This window comes from Lemur catta, chromosome 16, assembly GCF_020740605.2.
Source record: "Lemur catta isolate mLemCat1 chromosome 16, mLemCat1.pri, whole genome shotgun sequence".
In the NCBI taxonomy this organism is placed as follows: domain Eukaryota; kingdom Metazoa; phylum Chordata; class Mammalia; order Primates; family Lemuridae; genus Lemur; species Lemur catta.
The window spans coordinates 6219467-6238903 of NC_059143.1; the positions used below are offsets into that span (position 1 = coordinate 6219467).

General features: G+C 42.1%; 1 protein-coding gene across 1 annotated transcript in view; it reads right to left on the reverse strand.

The window, feature by feature from the left end:
* RAB31 (RAB31, member RAS oncogene family) overlaps positions 1–19437 on the reverse strand; it is a 119463-nt gene that overhangs the window by 30156 nt on the left and 69870 nt on the right. Inside the window, exons 3-5 of the mRNA XM_045527230.1 lie at positions 19356–19437; positions 7548–7619; positions 6413–6519 (exon numbers count right to left, since the gene is read on the reverse strand). Coding sequence (XP_045383186.1) covers positions 6413–6519; positions 7548–7619; positions 19356–19437 — 261 coding nt within the window. The remainder of the gene's footprint in view (positions 1–6412; positions 6520–7547; positions 7620–19355) is intronic.

Here is a 19437-nt window from a genome sequence, read left to right on the forward strand (position 1 = left end):
CCTCGTCTCTACTAAAAATAGAAAGAAATTAGCTAGACAACTAAAAATAGAAAAAATTAGCCGGGCATGGTGGCACAGGCCTATAGTCCCAGCTACTTGGGAGGCTGAGGCAGAAGGATTGCTTGAGCCCAGGAGTTTGAGGTTGCTGTGAGCTAGGCTGATGCCACAGCACTCTAGCCTGGGCGACAGAGTAAGACTCTGTCTCAAAAGAAAAAAAAAAAAGGGTATTTCACAAATATGTGGAAATTAAACAATATACTACTAAATAAACAATGGGTTAGAACATAAATTAGAAAATACTTTGAGATTGATTATAAAAAACCAACATACCCAAATCTATGAGATGCAGCTAAAAGCAATGATTAGAGGAAAATTTGTCACTGCAAATGCCTACATTAAAGAAGATCTCAAATAAATATGCTAACCTTCCGCCTTAGAAAACTAGAAAAAGAGAGACAAAGCAAATCCAGAGCAAACAGAAGGAAGGAAGTAATAACAATCAGAGGAGAAATAAATGAAACAGAAAAACAATAGAAATAAATCAACAAAAAAATTGGTTCCTCGAAAAGATCAACAAAATTGACAAACTTTCAGCTAGACTGAATGAGAAAAATGAGAGAAAACTCAAATTTCTAAAATTAGGAATGAAAGAGGAGATATCACTACTGACCTTACACAAATTAAAAGGATTACATAATCTGTCATCGGATTAAGAAAAAAAGAAAATTATAAGAGAATACCATGAAGTACACAAAAAATTAGATAATACTTGAAGAATTATTAACAACATCAATCCTTCACAAACTCTTACAGAATATAGAGGTAGAAACACTTACCAACTTATTCTACAAGGTCATTACTGCCCTGATACCAGTGCCAAAGACATTATGATAAAAGAAAAGATCAATATCCTTCATGAATACAGATATAAAAATCCTTAACAAAATACTAGCAATCTGAATCCAGCAATGTATAAGAAGGATTACACATCATGACCAAGTGGGATTTATCCCAGGAATGCAAGGCTACTTTAATATCCCAAAATCAATTAATATAATAAATTATATTAACAGAATAAAGGACAAAAACTATACGATCATCTCAAAAGATGTACAAAAAGCATTTGACAAAATCCAACATTTGTTCATGATTAAAAAAAAAAAACTCCAACAAGCTAGGAATAGAAGGGAACATTCTCAACCTGATATAGAGGATCTACGTAAAATCAAAGCTAACATCATACTTTCTGGAGACAGACTAACTGCTTTGCCCCTAAGATCAGGAAAAAGAATATCTGCTCTCACCACTTTTATTCAACATTATATTGGAGGTTCCAGCCAGAAAAATTAGGCAAGAAAAAAAAAAAAATAAAAGGCACCCACATTGGAAAGGAAGAAATAAAACTGCCTTTATTCACAGATAACATAATCTTGTATTTAGAAAACACCAGAGAGTTTACAAAAAAAAATGACTAGAACTAACAAATGAGTTCAGTAGGGTCATAGGATATAACATAAACATACAACAGTCAATTTTATTTCTATACACCAGCATTGAGCATGCCATAAAGGAAATTAAGAAAATAATCCCATTCACAATACCACCAAGAAAAATCAAACACTTAAGAATAAATATAACAAAAGAAATGCAAGACTTGTACACTGAAAGCTATAAAACATTGCTAAACGAAATTAAAGAAGATCTGAATAAAACGGAAAGACAGCACATGTTCATGGATCGGAAGACTTAACATTGTTAAGTTGGCAAAAATACCCAAATTGGTCTAAAGATTCAACACAATCCCTACTAAAATTCTAGCTGCCTTTTCTGTAGAAATTGCGAGATGGACTTAAAATTCATAGGAAAATGTCAAGGATCCAGAATAGCCAAACAATCTTGAAAAAGGGAACAAGTTTGGAGAACTAACAATTCCTCATCTCAAATGTACTGCAAAGCTACAGCAATCAAAATAGTGCAGTGCTGCCTAAGGACAGACATATATATCAACTGAATAAAATTAAGAGCACAGGGGGCCGGACACGGTGGCTCATGCCTGTAATCCTAGCACTTTGGGAGGCCAGGCAGGAGGATCATTTGAGCTCCGGAGTTCGAGACCAGCCTGAGCAAGAGCAAGCCCCCATCTCTACTAAAAATAGAAAGAAATTAGCTGGACAACTAAAAATATATAGAAAAAATTAGCCGGGCATGGTGGTGCATGCCTGTACTCCCAGCTATTTGGGAGGCTGAGGCAGAAGGATTGCTTGAGCCCAGGAGTTTGAGGTTGCTGTGAGCTAGGCTGATGCCACAGCACTCTAGCCCGGGCAACATAGTGAGAGTCTATCTCAAAAAAAAAAAAAAAAGCACAAAAATAAGACCACATTTACTATTGACTAATTTTTGACAAAAGTGCCCCCCCCAAATTCAATGGGAAAGAAATTGTCTTTTCAACAAACGGTGCTGGGGCAATTAGCCACATGGAAAAAGATGAATTTGGACCTCTATATCACATCATCTTCAAAAATTAACTCAAAACGGGTGACAGATCTAAATGTAAGCACTAAAGCTATAAAACTCTTAGAAGGAAACATAAGAGTAAATACTTGCGATCTTCAATTAACCAGTCACTTGGGCACGAGATAAAAGGAAAAAAATGATAAACTGAGCATAAACTTTCATACTTCAGAAGACACAGTAAAGATTATGAAGAGACAACCCATAGGAAGGGAGGAAATATTTGCAAATCATATATCTCAATAAGGGATTTGCATTCAGATTATAAAGAACTAGCTGGGTGCAGTGGTGCAGACCTGTAGTCCCAGCTACTTGTGAGGCTGAGGCAGGAAGATCCCTTGAGGCCAGGAGGTGGTGACCAGCCTGGGTGACATAGTGAGATGCCATCTCTTAAAAAATATATATATATATGAAGAACTCTTACAACTCAATAATAAAAAGACAATGCAATTAGAAATTGGGCAAAGGATTTGAAGAGACATTTCTCAAAGAAGATAATAACAAATGGCCAATAAACATACGATACGAAAAGATATTTAATATTCTCATTCATAAGGAAAACACAAATCAAAGCCACAATGCTTCATATCACTAGGAGCAGTCAAAGAGACAGATAACAAATGCCGGTGGGGATGCAGATAAACTGAAGCCTCCTGCATAGCTGGTAGGAATGTAAACGGTGCAGTTACTTTGGGAACCTGTGAGTTCCTCATATTGTTAAACATAGAGTTATTATATGACCCAGAAACTCCACTCCTAGGTAACATATCCAAGAGAGATGAAAACATACATCCAGGCCGGGCGTGGTGGCTCACGCCTGTAATCCTAGCACTCTGGGAGGCCGAGGCGGGTGGATTGCTCAAGGTCAGGAGTTCGAGACCAGCCTGAGCAAGAGCGAGACACTGTCTCTACTAAAAAAATAGAAAGAAATTATCTGGCCAACTAAAATATATTATATAGAAAAAATTAGCTGGGCATGGTGGCGCATGCCTGTAGTCCCAGCTACCCGGGAGGCTGAGGCAGGAGGATCACTTAAGCCCAGGAGTTTGAGGTTGCTGTGAGCTAGGCTGACGCCACGGCACTCACTCTAGCCCGGGCAACAAAGCGAGACTCTGTCTCAAAAAAAAAAAAAAAAAGAAAACATACATCCACACAAAATTTGTACCTGACTGTTCTAGCAGCATTTTTTATAATAGCCAAAAAAGTGGAAACAACTCAAATGTCAGCTGGTGAGTGAATGAATACAACATGGTCCATCCATGTAAGGAGATATCACTCAGCCATAAAGAGGAATGAAATACCTGCTACCACATGGACGAACCTCAAAAACATCATGAGTGAAAGCAGTTGGTCCCAAAAGACCACTCACTGTATGATTCCATTTACATAAAATGTCCAGAAAAAGCAAATTTAGAGGGACAAAAGAAGTAGATTAGTGGTTGCCAGAGGCTAAACACAAGTGGCAATTAAGAGTGACTGCAAATGGGCATGATGTCCTTTGCAGGGTGACAGAAATGTTCTAAAATTAGATGTGACGGTGATTGCACAACTCCCCTATAAATATGCTAAAATTCATTGAAATATACACTTAAAACACATGAATTTTACGGTTTTTAAATTATCTCAAAAGACTATGTTAAATGTTCAAAAATTAAAAATTTATTAGCAGAAAACTAGTCTTTCTCATTGACCTAGTCAGAGGGTTGAAGGCAGTCATTTCCTTGTCGCTCCATCTAAAATAATTTTCTGTATAACAAAAGATACACATTCCACACTGTAAGCCACAACTGCAGGATCTTGAGGAGCCACATTCAGACGTCACTGAAGCCAAACTAGAGAAAGGATATTGCCCAGAGAGTTTGGACTCCGGGGACAGTGGCCCCATGACGGCAGCACTGGTGGCAGTAGCTGATGGCCTTAGGTTGTCTCCCAGTGGGGACAGATAGAGAGGCTGTGAGTGGATTTATGGTTGGAAGTGAGAGGAATGGATTACGTGAGCTGGGACATGCTGACAATTACACATGTAGGACTCAGCTGGGCCCGATTAGGATGCCGCCTTCGTGAGGAGTGTGCTGTGTCCACACATAAAGGACGGAGTCCACCCTGAGAAGTGGCACGTCTGCAGGTCCGGCAGCCCACCCAGCATGCCGCAGATGTGTTTTGTCTGGCCAGGATACACTTTTCTAGGAACTGTCCCTCATCAAGATCACCCCCCTCCCATTTTCATGGTGACATTGGGAAATACCGTCTTGTACCACTCAAATTCCCTCTTGGCCACAGGTGTGCCCGGTCATGACGTGGGGAATCCTTCCATGGCATCTTAGACTTTAAACAGAGTGCTGGGCCAATCTCTCTCCGGAGGGTAATGTTGGAACACATCAAACACCAGAGCTAAAGGAGCCCTGTTTTTACGATGTGGATACCAGCACCTTCCAATGAATTCCCCTTTCTCCTGAGATGAATTTCTACTTTTCTAACATTTTTAATTTTTTGTTAGAGACAGGGTTTTGCTCTGTCACCTAGGCGGGGGTGCAGGGGCACAATCATAGCTCACTGCAGCCTCCAACTCCTGGGCTCAAGCAATCCTCCCGCCTCACCCTCCAGAGCAGCTGGGACTACAAGCATGAACCATAGACACAGCCAAGATGAATTTCAACTGGTTTTCAGGTCCATGTAACCAAGAGTTCTAACTGATACCATTCAAATTTTTTGCCTAAATTCTAGTCCATCAGCATTCCCACAATACATAAGGCTTGGCTCTACTTAAAGTTGCACAATTAGTACTACAATTAGGAGGTGCAAGAGATAGTGCCTTCTTTCAGCACCCACCCACTGCCCCCTTCTCATGACCAAGATTCAAGCAATTCTGCTGGGAATACTAGACTAGCTAGCTGTTTGCAGACTACAATAAAGAAGGTAGATATCTGAACCAAGTCTGGGGAGTCAAAGATATGTTCAATCCCCAAAAAACAAAGGATTAAGTGGTATTTATGGCTGTTATTATAAACCAACCTGATGCAATGTGATATAAAGCTTTTGAAATCCCAAAGAAACAGAGCAATTTGTTAAATGCCATGTTAAGAGCTTTTGCAAGATCCATTTTCATTTTTTATTTAACTTTGGTTTAATCATATTTGGATTAGCAAAACCAGAAGCATGATGTAGCTGTCTTTATGAAAATCAAGTACTGGAATTCCTGAGAATTAAATTAACCAAGGGAATGGAGATAACACAATTCACTATTTCCTTTTTTATAATATTTATTTAGTAACATAGCTAGCTTACTAGGCTAGATAAAGCTATCATCCAATCTCTAATTCATGTGGACTGGGTGCCTATAAAGCTCTATTTAGTTAAAAGAAGTTCAACAACCCACTACCACTGAGGGAAGCCAAAGTGTTATTGAATACATGCTTGAAAATATCTAATACATACTACAAAAGAGTTCTAATACATACTTGACCATATCCTAAGACAAAGTCTAGAACTCAAACAGGTACGCTATAGAAAATATTAAAAATTCTAATGGTCATTACTATATGAAAGTGTTACTAAAATTGTGTTAGTAGTAATAATAATAATGGAAAAGGTAACAATAAAATTAATGAAACAGCTTAGCCCATGGATACGCAGAGTTGGGGATGTAATTGTGCCGTATACAGGAGATTTGATTTTAATATTTATCACTTTCTGGTCCCTCAGATTTACACCTCCCTATCATTTTCCCTTAATTCTACTCTGGTTGGATAAATACTGCATTGACTACCACAAGTGAATGGCCATCAATTAAATTATTACACTGAAAAAAGATAAAATAACAAAGGCATAATATCTTTTTACCTGCAGACATTCAGGGACGGAGGATGTGAAATACACACAAAAATTTTTAAATGCACCTTACCTAATATCTGAGAGATCACATTTGTTTCCAGCAATAGCCATTACAATGTTTTCTGGACCATGTTCTTTCAGCTCTTTAACCCATTTCTTCAAGGTATGAAATGAATCCTAAACCAAAAGTATAAACGGGTCATTGGAAAGATCTGTCAATATAATATTTCAACCAAGCAGAAATACACCAAACTCAGTCCCATTTAGTAGAGAAGAATATTTTTAGGAGACTCACATAGATTAACATACTACCTTTATCAAGGCATGAAAGTTAACATTAGCTAAACTATACTTAAATAGCCTATATCAAAGGCTCCTTTTCTAAAATTGAAATTTGATCAAGTTAAGAAAATCATATTAGGACTTTTCTTCTATAAATAACATTAATTTAAACCAATAGCCTTGACTAGCTGAATAAGGATAACAGGACCTACTCATGGTTACATCAGGAAAGAAATAAACATACTTAGAGTCCTGTCTTCCCTTTGGCCCTTCACTCATAGGTGTCCTCTAGGAAACCGGCCAAGGTCGACACTACATTTAGGTAGAAGTGGCCAGGAACTCATAGAAGGTGACAGTGATGGGTCATTAAGCTAACAGTCTTGTGTACTGAGTCAGCACTCCAGATAAAAAAGTAAATAATTCAATTTGCAGGAGTGGAAAAAAAAATGTCATCAAACCACCACTGCAGTTATTTGTTGATGGATATCCTAGAGCCTCAACATAACTAAAAACATATTTATATTTTATATTGTATATATACAAACACATACATATTTACTTATATACACATAAATGTTATCCTTGGCATTTTAAGTATGTAGTATGATTGAAACACTAATAGAAAATAAGTATTCTATAATTATAAAACATGCAGAACTTAAAAATAATTTTCCTTTTCTTAAAAAGCTGACTTTTTGGAGAACAATGACTTTGCCTCTATAGTCAATTTTAAGAATGAATGGTCATTGCTGTTTATTTAATTTAGCAGATAAATGTGAGATGCTTCATTACATAACGTGCAATACACACTATATGGATGCCAGGCTACTGGCAATACTCAAGCAGTAACATCTCTTCGTTGCTCTTTCTGAGTAAAAGAATCACCATCAATTGCATCTAAACTCTGGAGGAGACATTCTTACCTGTTTGGTGATATCATACACTATAACAGCTGCAGCAGATCCTCGGTAGTACATGGGAGCCAATGAATGGAACTGTTTAAGAACAATGAACAGTTTTAGGCCAAGATGAACAGACTTTATGCAATCCCAAATTAAATATAAAATTTTCATCCTATAATCATCCCTATAGGATCTCTAAATTCCCCTTAGAATTTTTCCAGGGTTCATATTAAATAATAAATTTTCCTTCCCAAATTTCACATATGCTTGTGATATTTATAGACCATGAAAATCTACTCTTGGGCAAGGGCCAAAACAAATTTTATCTTAAATGTTGCGGTCCTGTAAATTTTCTTTTCTCTACTGCTCATCACATCTCTAATATGATTGACCTGGGGCAATCTCATTAGAATTACACAGCAGTAAAAAAAAAGATGTAGCCAAGGAGGGGGAAACGGAACACCGGCAAAGATCACAGGACCCTGGCTGAGCTGTGGACAAGGAACACTCAGCAAGGGCACCACTGCGGCACCTGCCCTCAAGGCTTGGGGGCTGCCACCTCCCCAACAGGACACCTTGCCTCCCTAAGGTCCCTACCTAAGGCCCGCAAAAGACGAGATATTCCATGAGCTTCTCTGAGCTTCATTCCAAATGTAAACAAAGCAAGTGCCACTGGCCATTAGAGTACATTCATCCGCAAACAGGATAGAGAATTAGTCTCAGAATACATACATTTTACATTTATTTTGGACAAGTGTCCAGTCTTAATTTGCATCTTTTTTTAAATTAAAAAATATCTTGGAGGGGTTTTTAAAGTCAGTAAGAAAAAGACAGCTCAATTTTTAAAAATGGACAAAGGATATATACAGGTAAATCACTGAGGAGGACATAAAAATTGCCAATAAAAATTTTAAAACATGTTCAATTAGGAATGGAAAACAATGTTGGGGAACTTATTAATTATTAAAAAGATTTATGTCCAGTGCTGCTGTGGGTTTGGGAAGGGAGGCATCTTATACGGTACACGGACTGTACTTCAGTATCTTCTTTCAAAGCCACTGTTGGTATTATAGTATATATCAAAAGTTGAAATGTGCATACCATTTGACCCAGAAATTCTGCTTATAGAAATGTACCCTGGAGTGATGATCACACACAGGAAAATACATGCCAGTGTTGCATATGGGAGCAAAAATTTGAAACCCTAAAGGTTCATCATAGGGAATTGATTAGTAGTATAACGTTATGAAGCGAATGTTTATGTCCTCCCTAAACTCTTATGTTGAAGCCCTAACTCCCAACATGATGGTATTAGGAGGTGGGGCCTTTAGGAGGTGATTAGGGTTAGATGAGTTCATGAGGGTTGACCCCCATGATAGGATTGGTGCCCTTTAAAGATGAGGAAGAGACCAGATAGCTCTTCTCTCTCTCTTTCCCTCTCTCCCCACACTCTGTGAGGATACAGCAAGAAGGAAAGTGTCTGCAAACCAGGAAGTGGGGCTCCAGTCCCTGAATCTGCTGGCACCTTGATCTTGAACTTCCCAGCCTCCAGAACTTTGAGAAATAGGTGCTTGTTGTTTGCGCTCCCCAGTCCACGGTATTTTGTTATAGCAGCTCGAGCTGACTAAGACATGTATGTATGGAATGGAATATTCCACAACCATTAAAATGATGAGGAGGACTTTTATTTACAGGAACAGGTCTCTTTAATATACTGTTAAAATAGTCTCAAAGCAGCACATACAGCATAATATAATTTAGGGGACAATGTGTGTGAGTGTGACTCTGTGTTCAGGAATAACATGGGGTCCCTCAAAATGTTAACAGTGGGATTTCTAGTGATTTTTACATTTTCCTCATAAGAGTCTGTATAACAGAAATTTTTACAATGATTTTCAAGTAAAATGGCTTGTAAGTTAAAAAAAAAAGCAGCTATTTTCATTGGGGTATGGGGGAGAGAGGAGGGAGGGAGGGAAGGAAGGAAGGAAGGAAAGATGGATCCCAAACTTTTCAGGAAAACAACAAAACCATAACTCCCTCGTTTTATTTCCCACATAATACTTATTCACTGGATCAATTCTTGCCAAAGTGAAATGAGCACATTTGGAAATTTGAAGCACGTGGTTCCCTAGGCTTCCCTTTGACTGCAGTGAGGAGTGCCAGCCAGGCCCTCCCAGCAGTGTAGGGGGAGCAGGCTGCCGCCCCCTCCCCCCCAGCCTCCCCCACAGCTTCCATGGGTCTCCATCTTGAGGAGAAAGTTCTCTGGAGCTCTGCGGTTTTCAGAAAAGGGAAAGAGTTGGATGGAGCTCAGGGTGAACCAAGGAATTCACCTCTGAACTGTGCAGTGGCCCCGCCCACTGTCGCCTGCCCAAAACAAATGCGTCATTCCAGAATGCACTTGAGGACAGCAACCACTTGCCACACATCCTTTCCATATTCACCAGCATAATCCACTCCTCACACGTAAAGAGCAAAATTTGAATTCCTGCCCCAAGGGAGAAAAGAGCAATGTATTTTGAGATGCTTTTGCTTTGCTAAGGGTAAGGAGTGCCTATAAAGTGTCCTGTTACCCCAATTATATAAAATGCCCAGTTTTTCAAATGAGCCTCCACGTAAGAGTGGCCCATGCAAATACGCAAAGCAGGAGAGTCAGCACAAACTCTCCTTCTCAGTACTGAAGACACTCATGGACTCAAGCACAAAGAGCTGCAAACTGTGGCTGTCTTCTAAGACAGAGTTCATTTTAGGCTAAAACACCATGAACTGAATCTAAAATGGTCACTGGTGTGCAGGTCTCATGAATTATTGAAGAGATCTTCATATACAATGCATTACTCATTCTTTCCTTCCTCCAAATGGAATCACTTTGAAATAAATCTGCTGGTGAAGCCACTTAAACGACTTTATTGCTGGGGACTTGGGGGTTTTAATGAGTTAAAAGTTCCCGTCTCGGTTCTAAAACCCAATAAATGCATTGACCAAAGGATAATATTTGTGGAGGACAAAAAGATAAATCACTTCTAGCCTACAATGCATAGACTTTTCCCCACACAAACGTAAAACAAAAGCACCACAATCAGCTTCAAAACTCCACATGACATAATTCAATTCCTGTGAGGTCAGACTTAAGACTGATAGAATGCTCACATAAAAGACTCTTCTAGAAATAAAGTCTATTTCTAGATCACAATCACGGGAGGTTGATGATAAAGCTTTGTTTTTAAATCTCACCTTGAAAGGTTATGTGAAAATTAGCACAACAGATGCCAATTCAAAGTCCCTTCTTCCCTAACTACCCAACAAAATATCTAGAGGACCAAACTAAAGTGTCATTTAATTATTTAGAAGCAGCACAGGGAAATGTGAAAAGCCAGTATGTCTCCTTAAAAGAAATGGCTGTTTATGTCCTTAGGGAGTGTGACTATTTGTTTTTTAATTGCTGGATGTCCACCTGGTGAGAGAGAAGGGAAGGGCCTTCTTCAAGCACTTTGAGCTTCTTGGACTGACCAGCTTTCACAGACAGACGACTCTGCTGACCCTCCCCCAGCTCCGGCAACCGGCAGGAGGACAAATGGGTGTGACCTTTCTGGAAAGCAGCTAGCTGGACCGCACCTTTCAAGAGTCCTGCAAATGTTCATACACTCTGGTCTGACAATTCTACCTCTTGGGGAAACAATCAGAGATGGTCACAAAGTAACCTGAATTTATTCTAGCATTATCAATTATGCTGCAGAACTGTAAACAATCCCAAAATCTAGCCATTAAGGAATGGAAACATAAATTTTGGTTTAGCCACATAATGGAACACTAAGCAGTGATTAAACTCAGGTTTTTGAAAGACAGTAAGTGCCACATAAAGTATGATGGCAGAGTTAGGGATTTTCCTCAGTGTCTTCTGCAGAATACTAGGCCCTTGAGAGCTTTTTGGACAAAAAGGTTTCCTAGCCAAGTAGGTTTGAGAAACACTATATATAATAATGCTACCCTGGAGGTTTACAAAGTATTATTAATACATTAAAGTCTCTGAAAATTTCTACAGTAAACAACCCTACTTATTTTGTTTTTAAATAAGAATTTTCCATTCTTTTTTTTTTTTTTACCTTTTTTCAAGTAGTATTTATTAACATTGGGGGACAAAGTGTGATAAGGACCCACCTTAGGGCACAGTATGAAGACAACTAGACTCAGAGAGTCTGAGGCCGGGCCTGGCTCTACCCTGGTTTTCATATTTTGTAACATGGAGAAGAGGTGGGGGTGGGGTGGAGAGGACGGCTGAGGTTCCAGCTCCGTGACAACCTCTGGCCGTGCCCTGCTCTTGCCTTTTCTGAGTGGCTTCCTTGTGCCACACGCCTCTCCCCACCCTGCGCTACCTTGTGTGTGCACGTACACACACAGCACACCGGGAAGTACTATTCCAGGAAATCTCCTGATCCTTCAGACCACCCAGTCTGCCTTCAGCAAAGTTCCTTAAATGCATGTTTGTGGCATCATAAATTCCAGAGCAGCAAAATTCTGCAAGTCAGGAATGAGCAGTGGTAGAAAATACATGAAGTTTCCAAACAAGCAGAGCTCCAGCTGGGCTCTGCCTCCGCAGATGAGAATTATCCGAGCCAGAATGGTCTGGCAGCAGATCCTGGAACTCGCAGAGATGAGTTTTGTATTATGATTTTCAGAGAACGCTCTGTCCCTGGTGAGTCGCTTAGGCACGGTCTGAGAGCCTAGGATGGTCTGTGACTCCACCTCTGCTCTGCCCTGGGTGCCAGCCCGTGACCAGAAATTCTCACCCTCCCAAGGCAAAGGCCAGGGAGAGTCAGGGGCAGAAGCCAAAAAGACCCTGAGGTCCATTAGGATTCAAACAAAGAGGGCAGTGGTAGAGGAAAATTCCTGAAATTCCCAACATTCTCGGCTGGCAAAAGTTGAATGGAAAAACACATTACTGCATGTCCTTTCTGTGCCATTCAGAAGAATGCCTCCCATTTCTACAGACCTCTCTCCCTCCACTCAACAGCAGGCGGCCTAGTCAATACGGCTCAGGCGTCCTAAAACCCCACCGAACAGCTGAACAGAAAACGGGCTGGGAGACAACAGGCCAAACTGCTAATGACAATGACGGTGATTTTTGAATAATGGCAATACAGGCAGACCACCACTTGCTTTACTGTTTCCAAATTATTCCCCCCAAAAAAGTTTTTAACCTGACACATCACTTTTCAATGGGGATGTCGTTTTCGTTTCCTTCCCCCTCCCCCGCCCTTTCCCTTCTCTTTTAATGCGTCATTACAGCCTAAGAGCTTTTTCAGCAGTCGGGGACAGGAGGGCTGAAGCATAAGCACCAGGAGGAAGCTGGGCTTGAGAGGAGCCACCCCCTTTCTGGCACGGTGTGGGACAAACCCTCTCCAGCAGGAAATGATACGACACAAATCCAAACATCTTCCCACAGGGCCGTGTTGTGCAGAGAGCATACATTAGTGTTTTTAAAAGATAATATAACAAACTACAATATTCCAGTCCCTAGAATATCGTATGAAACAGAATTGAGGATTTGATATGCTGTAGAAATGCATTTTTCCCACCCATGAAACTGCCCCAGGGCAGTGACCCTCAGCTCATCTTCCTGCCTGTTGGCAAGCAAGTGCAATTTCCCAGAAGCCCAGAACCACGCCCACCCCTTCCTGGGTAGGCATTGTCTTTGCGCGTCACATACAGCCGCTGTTGTGCATTTGGGAAAAAGCCCACGACGACCACCAGGATCATGGACCGTTGGTTGTGTCTCTCCCTCTCTCCACTCCGCTCAGGCTGGTTGGGTCTCACCCCTCCTAATCCCTCACGGTCACAGGAAGCAAGCCAAGTTCAAGACGGCGCAGAACGAGACCGCATCCTTGCTGCGCTGCCCTGAGGGGGCCTCCGAACAGACCCGAATCCCACCAAATGCACTCAAAAGCATGTGGTTTCGTGTATCCCAAATCACCAGGTGCCCCAGACTTTGCACTTTGCTCTCTGCACACCCGGGGGTCCACCCTGCACACCTCAGACCAGCCCCACCGCCCTCCTGTCCAAGCAAAGTCCGTCTTGCCCCAACTGGATGTCCAGAAGTCTCCATGAGAGTGTTCAGGTATTGCAAGGGCCACCATGCCAGCCATGCAGCCGCTAGAAGGATCCCGTTTTTAACTGCTGGATTATATTCATTTGCCTGTACCATAGGATGTATTTATTTTTAGCTTTCTGTTGTGGAAGGTCTCGAGCGTACCCACAAGGAGAGAGCATGGGGTGATGAGCTTCCGTGTTCTCATCCTCTGGCTTCAAGAGTGTCACTGACACAACACAGACCCCCGGCTTCCTCGCCACTCTCCCCTCAGCTCCCACCCACCCCACCCCACCACTGCGGTCTTTTTCGGCAAATACTTGATGCCATCCTATATTAACTTATCATGTGTAAGTCAGAGTGTGTCATTTTCCTGTTCAAAATCCTTCTAACTTACTAAGTATAAAGTCCAAGCTCCATACTCTGGTGTCTAAGGCCCAGGTCACATGGGCCCTGGTCCCTTCTTGGGCCCCTCTCCTGCTTGTCTCCAGCCGCCTGGCCTTCTCGCTGCTCCCTGGGCATGCAGCCCCCCAAGCCTCCGCACCTGCCCAGAACCTTCCCCCAGCCTGGGCCATCCTCCACTAGACAGCCACAAGCCCGGCCCTAACTTCATTCACACCTTTGCTCAACTGCCACCTTCCCTAAACCCCTCTCTGGGCCGTAGCAGCGACTCAACAAATATTTAATGACTGAATACATGTAATAAAAGTTAATAAGCCTGTGAAAGCAGGTAGAGAAGACAGGCTTGTTCCCATTCTTCAGATGAGAAAACTGAGGCTCAGAATGGTTAAGTGAATTGCTCAATTCTCTTATATGGTGGAACAGCTCTTATATGGTGGAACTAGACCTTGAACAGGGCTTTTGACTCCAAATTCCACGCGTTTACCACTCCCATGTTGCTTCTCTGAAACAAAACATTGCTTACATTGATGTAACCAAGGTATAGGTGTGTATCAAATGTATTCATTCATTCCATAGTACCTATCGAACACTTTAAAGCTGCACACTTTGAATCCATGAGTTGTTCAGTATGTGAATTAGATCTCAGTAAAACTGTTTAAAAAAAAAGAGGCTGGGTGTGGTGGCTCACACCTGTAATGCCAGCACTTTGGAAGGTCAAGGCAGGAGGATCACTTAAGGCCAAGAGTTTGAGACCAGTCTGGGCAACACTGGGAGACTCCCATCTCTACAAAAAAAATTTTTTTTAATTAGCCAGGTGTGGTGGTGCACGCCTGTAGTCCCAGCTACTCGGGAGGCTGAGGTAGAAGGATAACTTGAGCCCAGGAGTTCAAGGTTACAGTGAGCTGTGACTGGGCCACTGCACTACAGCCTGGGTGACAGAATGAGACTCAGTTTCAAACAACAGAGACAGAGGAGAGAAAAGAGGTTAGCAATACTCCACATAACAACAGTCAACACAGAAACAAACTCGGGCAAAATCACATTTTCAGTTAACGTGATTTCTAACCATTAAAACCCCAGGATAAATTAACCAGAAAAGACAAGCATAGCTCAGCTGCTTCTAGGGGAAATCAGAGAATGAGCAAAAAAAGCTCAACGACGGAAGCTTTGAGTGAGTCTAGCACAGGGAAGGAGAGGAAGCAGTAACAGGATTCTACCACCATCGCTCACCTTCACTGGGCTCTTTTTAGAAACCGTTTTCCAGCGTGGGGAGGGATTCACCCCAGGCAAGAGGAAGTAATAAATACATTGTAAGAGCCATGAAATGTCAAACAATATCTCTACGGTTTCAGGTTTCTTAACAGGAAATTTGTGTTGGATGGAACTTCATGGTCTGCATAGAAGAGCAGCTCAGAGAGAAAAGATTGAAGAGAGATGTCTGAAGAAAGTTCCAGGTTGGAAGAAATTGGCCCTCCTGGGTATCCAGAGCAAGAGCACCCAATGGGGGCACCTGGTAGACCGAACGATCACACCAATTCCTCCTTCTGCAGGAATCTGAGTCTGACTGATGCCAGTGTTCTCGAATGATCGCACCAATTCCTCCTTCTGCAGGAATCTGAGGCTGACTGATGCCAGTGTTCTCGAATGATCGCACCAATTCCTCCTTCTGCAGGAATCTGAGGCTGACTGATGCCAGTGTTCTTTCCGGTTCCTCTCACAACGGCCGCTCTCCGGCTCGACTCCGGGCTCTGGAACAGAGCTGGGCAGGTCAACCCCTGCCTGTCTCCCGTGGACCAGCCTGCGGTGTCCTGTGTACGTCCTCCTGGAGGTGCGGCTGACCTGCTGCCGTGTTCTCTTCACGGCTTGGTGTGAAACACAAACCAGCACAGTAACGTACCCGGGAGGGCGGGATCACAACCTCGCAAAGCCCACGCCGACAGCACAACACAGTGACCCGAGCAGTGCGTGTCGCCCTCTCCACAGCGCCTGGAACCAGCAAACTGAATGCGCGAATCTTGAAAACGTTAAGCTTCTAACAAAAGGGATTCAACGGTCAATTGAAAAACGGATGAATTTTAAAAGACTTTTTTTATAGAGGCACTCCCTGTATTACCCCACAGCCATTGAAGGAATGCGACAGGATGCCTGTGACACAGGGTTGGATGAAAACGGCAAAATTCAGACAGCATATCAAGAATGAGCACTAACTATCTTATACAAATAAGGACAGGAGGAGGAGGATCCTTGTTAGATGTGCAGTGCTCAGAGGGGAAAATAACTTTTGAAGAATGCAAATTTATGCCACGAATATGAGACAGAGTTAGTACTGGGCAGTACACAGGACACCAATGAGAATTCTGCGTGTGACAGGCAGAACTTGGTGCAATCACTCCATAAATAGAGTCATTGAGTCATTAGCACACGCAAAGCACTGAGCTGAGCACCATCCCCCTTTGAGGATGGAGAAATCTGTGTCTTTATGTTGTCAAATCATAAACTCAAAGTGATTGTTTCTTTAAAATTATGAAAACAAGGAGGACAGGGGCAGATTTCTACAAAGATAAGGAGGTATACTAAAATTCACTGCACTCCAATAATTAATGAGACAGAACAAATAGCAATAGGCACAAGCAACAGCAGGGAATTTATTTTTAGCTCAAACATTAGGCAACATCATTACAAGCACAATTAAAGCCAGCAACAAGCTGCCAAAATAATTGAAAAACTGCCAACACTGGAGAGATGCAAGACTCCACCAAGGGACACCAGGCAAGGACAGCCCGAGGATAACTAAATCAGGCCTTCGAGGGTTAGGGGATCAGATGACTACAAAGGCCCTGTGGACATCACTCACACACCCTCCACAAGTCCAGATTCTGAAATCATTCACTTGCAACTATTATCCAAAATTAAATCCCTCATCCCCTGAGAATAAAGGACAAATATCAGTACTATGGAGTCATGCCTTGCACACACAATACCTGCACTTTTAAAAATTACAGATGTATCAAAGAAGTCACAGATGTCTATAACCTCTAATAATCAACTTTTTGGAAAAACAATTACAATTAGAAATACAGCCATCTGAAAATGTTCCATTGCTATTTTTCTTTGGGAAAAATACTGCAATAGTCATTTCAGCAGAGGGCCAAATATCATCAAAAGCAGTCAATCCCTTGAATATTCCATTACAGTAGACAAGTAAATGTCAAATAGTCTGTTTAGATCACATGGAAATCTCTCCTTAGTGACATTGTAATTACAAATGAAAAGAGGTTATAAAGCATCATGATTCCATTGATAAAAAATTATTGACACACATAGAGACATCTGAAGAATGTTCATCTAATGTCAGTAGTGAAAGTATCTGGTCGTGGGGGTTTGGATAATTTTACTTTCAACTGTATGACTTTTGTGAGATTTTTCTGTCAAAATAAAACTATAAAGCTCAGGACCTAGACTGCTGGATTCAACTTTCAGCTTTACATCTTATTAGCTGTGTGATCGCGTGCAAGTTCCTTAACCTCTCTGTGCTTCAATGACCTCACCTGTGAATGGGAATAATAACAATCTCTACCTCACAGTGCTGCTGGGAGGGCCCAGTGCACGGGTGCACACAGGCACTCGGAACAGTGTGTAGAACACAGCAAGTCATCAGGAAACACCGGCCACAGCAGAAGCAGCAGTGCTGCTAATACTAAGCCAGCTATTTGTAAAATTGACTTATTGTGCTCATTAAAGGCAGCTGCAAAAACAACTACTTCATGGCTAATGGTAAAAAGGGGAGCAAGAAAACCTCTCTGCTTAAATTTAAACTAACAATCCAAACAAAAACCTAGCAGATCAGCACAAAGAACACACATGTATGGAAAGAAGTGAGATCCCTAAGTCGACATTTTTCCTTGAATCTGCCACCTCATTTGAGGAATCTTGGGTGCAGCTGAAGACCAGAGTTAAAGAGGTGCCCCAGGCAGTGGCTTTGTGCACAAAAGCCTGTGCTCCCAATTTAGCACCAAAATAGAAGGCATTCTAATGAGGTTACCATTTGTAGGCCAGAAGATTCATCCTAATTTTTTAAAGAAAAGTGTTTAAAATGCCTTAATCTACAAATGTGGGAACTTTAGTTTTAAAGGGGGATTTAGATAAGATGAAAATTATATAAACTACTAAAATAATAACACTTGATTAGTTAGGGAAATACGGATTATCCTGAAGCCTGGATTATTCCTTTTAGAGAGAGAGACAATAAACAGAGTCAAGAAGTGAATCAAATGCTCTATTAGAACGTGAGGGCTGTGGGGGAAAATGGGGCAGGAAGTAAATGCAGCGGGTGAGAAAGGAGGTGGCAACATTTAACCAGGGCAGGTAGAGAAGGCGACATCTGAGTTTGGATCAGACAAGAGAAGTTCAACCAATTTTACTCCATAATCACCAGCTCTGATCAAAATTTTGATCTGGCTGGAAGCTCTCGGTTGAGACGAGGTATTGGTATCTCTGCGTGAGATTTACCCTGGCCACCCCTTTCGATTTTGGTAACATACAGTCGAGTTTTTAACACAATACCCTGTTATTTGTGACAGTATTCATTATTCCCCTTTTTTAAATCTAAAGGCATGAGCTTCTAAAATGTATAATCTTCTCCGTAAGTATTTTCCACAAATAGAATTAAAAGTAAGAGCCAAGTCACACGCTGTTTCTGGTCCCGGCATCCGTCACCCCACTTCCCAGTAAGAGCCGGATTCTCCCCGGGGAACCGGGCCTACCTGACTTCCCAGCCAGGGCGGCTCAGACGTGGGGGACAGGCCCCACCTCTAGGGCTCCGTGTACCACCTGGCCCTACAGCGGGGGCACCAAAGCGTCCCGAACACCAGTGCCTTCGGTTCCGGGGCGCAGGCGTGACCCAAGGCCGGCCGGTGGGAACTACCAGGCGCTGACACGTGTGCTCCCCCTGGCAGGAGAGGTGCGTCCTCCCCCTGTGGGGTGGGTGAGGAGGCGGAACGTAGGTGTGCAGTTGCTAATGGAGCCATTCTCGCCACCCCTGGGGAAAGGAGGGAGGGCGGGTCTGCCAATCCGAGTGCAGCCACAACTGCGCCATGGAAAGAAATCGAAATCAAGAGAGACGGGCGCCTCGGCCCATACACCAGGGCACCGCAACTCAGCCCTGCCTCACCAGAGGTACCCTTTAGACTTTGCACGTACCTGAAGAGGACATTTCCTCTTTGCTTAAATCATTTCAAGCTAGATTTCTGTCACTTGCAAACACTAGAGTCTTGCCTGATACAAAGAAACCTTCGGAAACTGATCTCCGTATGTTCACTGGAAAGCCAACAACAGTGCATACTCACCCGTTCCTGCCCAGCAGTGTCCCAGATGAGGAACTTGTGAAGTTCATTTCCACAAGGCACAGTTTTGGTCATAAAAGATGCC